The 6,156-nt window shown below is 45.7% G+C and overlaps 1 protein-coding gene across 1 annotated transcript; it reads right to left on the bottom strand.

The window, feature by feature from the left end:
• Positions 1 to 440: 440 nt before the first annotated feature.
• On the bottom strand, positions 441 to 1,382 carry LOC119943866 (olfactory receptor 9I1-like). Its single transcript, XM_038765052.1, has one exon. The coding sequence runs from the start codon at positions 1,380 to 1,382 to the stop codon at positions 441 to 443; it is 942 nt and encodes a 313-aa protein (XP_038620980.1).
• Between the last annotated feature and the right edge of the window lie 4,774 nt (positions 1,383 to 6,156).

The following is a 6,156-nucleotide window of genomic DNA, read 5'->3' as shown; positions in this document are numbered from 1 at the left end:
ATCTACCCCAGCTCTTAGTCCAGGGCTTGGCACATAGTAAGCATTTAACAAGGATCATAATTAGTCTTACTCAGTAATGCCTCCTGCCTTGGTAGGGTTTGGCAGACAGTTCCTCTCTCCTCCAGGCCCATTTCATACTGCCCAGCCCCTCCAATTTAGACCTGCGTCCAGCCACAGGTCCAGCCCTGGTTTCTTTTGTAATCATCATCCAAGGAAGAAAAATGAAACACATTTGAAAGATGAATACAGGTCGTTAGAGTCCAGACAAGCCAACCCCAGCGAGGTGATGTGTGTGGCCTGTGAAAGCATGACTTGGGACCGGGACGGCTTAGCTCTGGGATACATGTGAGGAAGACTTTCGTGAGCCCACTGGAGGTGATGGAGGGGATTTGTTCATTGTCATAGCTGGAGGAACGCTTTCAATTGATGGACTTGACTTCTTATGGTCCTTGCACAATCTTGGTCCTGTAGAGAATTTTCCTCAGGGCCTCCTTCACCTCTTTATTCCTCAGGCTGTAGATCACTGGGTTGAGCATGGGGATGACCACAGTGTAGAACACAGATACCACCTTGTCCACCTCCAGGTCCTGGCCCATATTGCTTTTCAGGTACATGAAGGTGAGAGTCCCAAACAACAGAGCCACCGTGGTCACGTGAGAGCCACAGGTAGAGAAGGTCTTGGCCCTCCCGCCTGCCGAACGGATGCACAGGATGGCCTTGATGATGAACAGGTAGGAGACAAGGATCACCGTCACACTGGTTGAGATGATGGAGAAAGCTACGAGGTAGATGATCAGCTCTCGGACCTTGGTCTCGCTGCACGACAGCTTCAGCAAGGGCGGGAGGTCACAGAAGTAGAAGTCCACATGGTGAGACTTACAGAAAGAGATAGAGAAGGTGCAGCCCGTGCGGATCACGCTGATGACTATTCCCCATGCATAAGCCCCGGACACCAGCCCCCAGCGGGCCCGGGGGGTCACGATGGTGATGTAGAGGAGGGGGTGGCATACAGCCACATAGCGGTCATAGGCCATGACTGCGAGGAGGAAACATTCAGTGCTAGCACACAGTGAGAAGAGGAAGAACTGTGCCGCACATCGCCCAGACGTGACGGACGTGCCGCCAAACCTCAGGGCCACCAGCATCTGAGGGACGATGACCGAAGAGTAGCAGGCGTCCAGGAGGGAGAGGTGGCCGAGGAAGAAGTACATGGGTGTCTGGAGATGGGCGTCTGCCTGGATGAGCCCGAATATACCCAGGTTGCCCCCCAGGGTGAGGAGGTAAAAGACCAGGAATACCCAGAAGAGGACCCTCTGCAGTTCCGGCCGCTCGGAGAAACCCGTTAGGAGAAACTCGGTCCCTTCAGTGCTGTTTTCGGCCATCGAGCTGGGGTTATCGACTGAGATGAAAAAGAAAAGCTCTGACGGAGTGGAAGAGAAGGATGGTTTCTCTGCAGAGGAACAAGTCACATCTACCTCACCTTTCAGAGAAAGAGGACCTGAATACTCATCCTGATTTCACCACCTAGAGAAGCAGTGTGGCTCAGTGGAAAAGAGCAAGGGCTTTGGAGTCAGAGATCATGGGTTCAAATCCCAGCTCCGCCAATTGTCACCTGTGTGACTCTGGGCAAATCACTTAACTTCTCTGGGCCTCAGTTACCTCATCTGTAAAATGGGGATTAAGACTGTGAGTCCCCCGTGGGACAACCTGATCACCTTGTGACCTCCCCAGCACTTAGAACAGTGATTTGCACATAGTAAGCACTTAATAAATGCCATTATTATTTCTATTATTATTGTCTGTTGTATGATCGTGGGCAAGTCACTTCACTTTTCTATTTCTCAGTTCCCTCATCTGTATAATGGGGATTTAATCCTCCTCCCTTTGACTTAAACCATGAGCCCTATGCAGGACGAGGAATGGGTTTAACCTGATTAACTTGCCTCTACCCCAGCCCCCAGCACTTAGAACAGTGCTGGACACACAGTAAGAGTTTAAGAAAAATAATTTTTAAAAATCTTGTATCTATCCCAATGCTTAGAACAGTGCTTGGCATAGAATAAGCATGTTACAAATAGAATAATCATAGTGAGTATTATCATTATTATTATTACTATTATTAAAAATAGCTATCATATATATTCTTTTTAGGAAATGGTGCCACTCAGTGCAGAGTTCCAACAGAAATCTAAAACAAGTTGGTGACTTCTGGCCAACATATTTTTCACACCAGAGAACATTGTGAAAATATCCCAGAACTTCAGAGATACAACTAAAACCATCATCTGCCAGAAGAAAGTTAAAAGCTGACTGAGGATACTCCTGTTACATCTCATACCTCTCCATTGCCAGTAAAATCCCAACCAGGAGTCAAATTAGTAGTGAAGCAGTATGGGAAGCAATGTAGCCTAGCAGATAGAGCACTGCCCTACTGTTGTCTTGTGTTTGGCCTTGATTAAGTCACTTCACTTCTCTGAGCCTCAGTTACCTCATCTGTAATATGAGAATTGAGACTGTGAGCCCCACATGGGACAGGAACTGTGCCTAACTGGATTTGCTTATATCTATCCAAGTGCTTAGTATAGTGCCTGGCACAGAGTAAGTGCTTAACAAATACCATTATTGTATTATTATTAGTGTGGAGTGTTTATTAAGCACCTGAATGCAATGCTTTGTACTAAGCACAAGTGAATTTTGACGGTATTTGTTAAGCACTTACTATGGGCCAGGCACTCTGCTACTACTACTACTAGTAATAATGATGGTATTTGTTAAGCCCTTACTATGTGTTATGCACTGTTCTAAGTGCTGGGAGAGATACAAGGTTATTAGATTGTCCCACGTGGGGCTCACAGTATTAATTTCCATTTTGCAGATGAGGTAACTGAGGCACAGAGAATAATAATAACAACAATAATGATGGTATTTGTTAAGCGCTTACTATGTGCCAAGCACTGTTCTAAGTACCGGGGGGATACAGGCTCATCAGGTTATCCCATGTGGGACTCACAGTCTTAATCCCAATTTTAAAGATGAGGTAACTGAGGCACAGAGAAGCTAAGTGTCTTGCCCAAAGTCACACAGCTGACAAGTAGCAGAACCGGGATTAGAACCCTTGACCTCTGAGTCCCAGGCCTGTGCTCTACCCACTCTGCTTCTCAAGTACAAAAGAGTTAGAAGACACGATCCCCAGGCTCAAGACATTTACAATTTAGATCCTTTCCATAGAAAAATGATTCCTTCTAAATGTGGTCTTCTTCAAGGAATCTATCATTGGTATTTACAGAGTGTTTACTGTGTGCAGAGCATTGAACTCCGCTCATGGGAAAATACAATATAACAGACTGGGTAGACACGATTCAGGTCCACAACAAGCTTAAATTATAGAGGGCAAGATGAGCATCAGCAAAGCCCATTACTCCAGCCCCAGAGTGACAGAGGTGAAGTTAAGAACTAATTAAAAATAAATCCATCAAACCCTAGTATCATCTCCCTATCATCTTAATATATGACCATGGACTAATACATTTATCCCCCCATGACTCGGTATTCCCATTTATAAGATGGGCATTCCCCTCTGGATTCCTTTTTTACCAGGAGAATTAAGACATAGCTAGTAAAAGGAATCCCTCCCAGGGTCACACCCGGAGAGTTTCCAGTCATGAATACGGGAGGGAGAGTCGAGAAGAGCCGTGCCCATTCCATTCCTAGCTTGGGCAGTGGCTAGCGAGTGGAAGGCAATGTGCTACAAGTCAAAACTCACCTGTGCTGGGCAGCAGCGGCATGGGAGAGAATCAAGGGCAGAGACTCATTTACTGCATGGAAGGAGGTGATGGTGAACCCCTTCCTTATTTTTGCCAAGAAAACTCTATGGATCCACTACCAGAATGATAGCAGATGCAAGTGGGATTTGCTGGGAGAGGTGTGTCTGTAGCATCATTATGGGTTGGACACGGCTCAACAGCAGAAGACAATAACCAGTAAAAGGAAACAAAGAGATTATCGGTAATAGTCCCTCTTGATGCTACAGTGATTCATTTATTCAATCGTATTTCTTGAGCCCTTATTGTGTGCACAGCACTTTACTAAGGTCTTGGAAAGTACAATTAGGTAACAAATGGAGACAATCCCTACCCAACAATGGGCTCACAGTGATGCAGTCATGTACTTTAAAAACAGTCCAGCAGTGAAACCCAGGTGGATAATAATAATTGTGGAATTTGTGAAGTGCTTACCTTGTACCACGCACTGGTACTGAGATTTAGATGGATATAAGATAACCAGGTGAAATTCTGCAAATGATTTTTTCTCCATATTGGAAGATGCTTCCTCAGAGCGCAAGCTGTTAGTCTAGTGGATAGAATGCAGACCTAGAAGTCAGAAGGACCTGGGTTCTAATCCTGCCTTGTCCATTTGTCTACCGAGTGACCTTGGGCAACTCACTTCACTTAAAGTTACCTCTTCTGTAAAATCGGGATTAAGACTGTGAGCCCCATGTGGGACAGGGACTGTGTCCAACCTGATTAGCTTGTTTCCACTCCAGGGCTTAGTACAGTGCATGGCATGTAGTAAGACCTTAACATATAGCACGAAAAATAAGAGAGAGAGTAGAGAAGGGAGACCCCGACCCATCAATCACCTGCCCCTTCTGCACCACGAATATTGGACACAGCAATAGAAAAGAACAGGAGCTAATCTCACCGTGACTCTCCAGGAGAAGATGAGATCATTTGGGCACTCCAAATTTGGCTGATTATCTTCTTTGAGCATAAAAGGATGGGGCTAGTCCTGATTTCCCCCAAAATCAAATCTCCTTGATCAGCCCACACCTCCATGGATACAGGGGCCTCTGGCATCCTTCTTCTAGAGAGTTCTACAGGGCAGTGACTTACATCTGCCCCTCCCAGCTGGCTGGCCAAAACAGAGGCCTGAGCCACCTTGCAGGGTGGGGGAAGTGAAGGACAGTCCAGAGGCGCAAATGAGGAGCTGTCTCTATGGGAATCCTCCTTGGAGTGGCCGAGTTCCAAGACTGGAATCGTCAAAGCTGAGGAGCTAGTAGGGCCATCTAGGACAAGCGTTGATATTAGAAATAGGAGAGGAGCTCGAGGGGCAGCCAGTAAAAGGAGAAAAACACCAGCAGACCTCACCAGCAGGGTTGCAAAGAAAAAAATCAATCCATCAATGCTATATATTGAGTGCTTACTGTGACAGAGCACTATTCTAAGCCCTTTCGAGAGCACAGTATGTCAAAAAATACCACTCACCCCTGTGAATGAAATCAAATTTAGGACCTTGAGTTTTCTTGAATGCTCTATCTAATTTTTGGCTCTGTCTATTCCTCCTCTTGCATTCAATCAATCAAACGATGGTGTTTATTGAGCTCTTACTATGTACACCACAGAGTTGGTGAATACATTCTCTGTTCACAATGAGGAAAAGACCCTTGGGGATGTTTACCGTTTTGATCATTGGCTGTTTTTTATGGTATTTGGTAAGCACTTACTATGCATCAAGCACTGATCTAAGCGCTGGGGTATATACCCCTCAAACCTTCAAATGAACAGACTTACCTGCGTTGGGACCGAGTTTTTTTTATCTCCACGAAGGCTGACTGGGTCACTGTGGAAAGCGCATTTATGTTGATTTCATAATCATCAGGAGGAGCGATTCTAATTTGGGATCTCTCACAAGACACCTAATTAATAGGCCTCTAGATTCCACACTCCTAACCAGATCTTGGAAAACTTCAAGAGAGAGCACTGGGATTCTGTCCAGGGATCTCCAGTTAGCATAATTGTTTGGATTTGGGTTCTCTAATTGGGTCCAAAGCTACCAATTAACAAGCTCTCAGACTTCCTATCTGGAGGGAGAAACAACTTGATCAATCGGTCAATCAATGGCATCTGTTGAGTGCTTACGTACACAGAGTAAATAAAATGATAAAAATGTTATTTGGTAAGCGCTTGCAATGTGCCAAGCACTGTTCCAAGCACTGGGGTTGATACAAGCTAATCAGGTTGTCCCACATGGGGCTCACAGTCATAATCCTCATTTTCCAGATGAGGTCACGGGGTCACAGAGGACTTAAGTGACTCACCCAAGGTCACACAGCAAACAAGTGGCCGAGCTGGGATTGGAACCCAGGCCCTCTAACTC

The sequence above is a fragment of the Tachyglossus aculeatus genome, chromosome 22 (genome assembly GCF_015852505.1).
Source record: "Tachyglossus aculeatus isolate mTacAcu1 chromosome 22, mTacAcu1.pri, whole genome shotgun sequence".
Taxonomy (NCBI): Eukaryota; Metazoa; Chordata; class Mammalia; order Monotremata; family Tachyglossidae; genus Tachyglossus; species Tachyglossus aculeatus.
The sequence above is the reverse complement of the archived record's forward strand: the minus strand, read 5'-3'. Positions and strand labels throughout refer to the sequence as shown.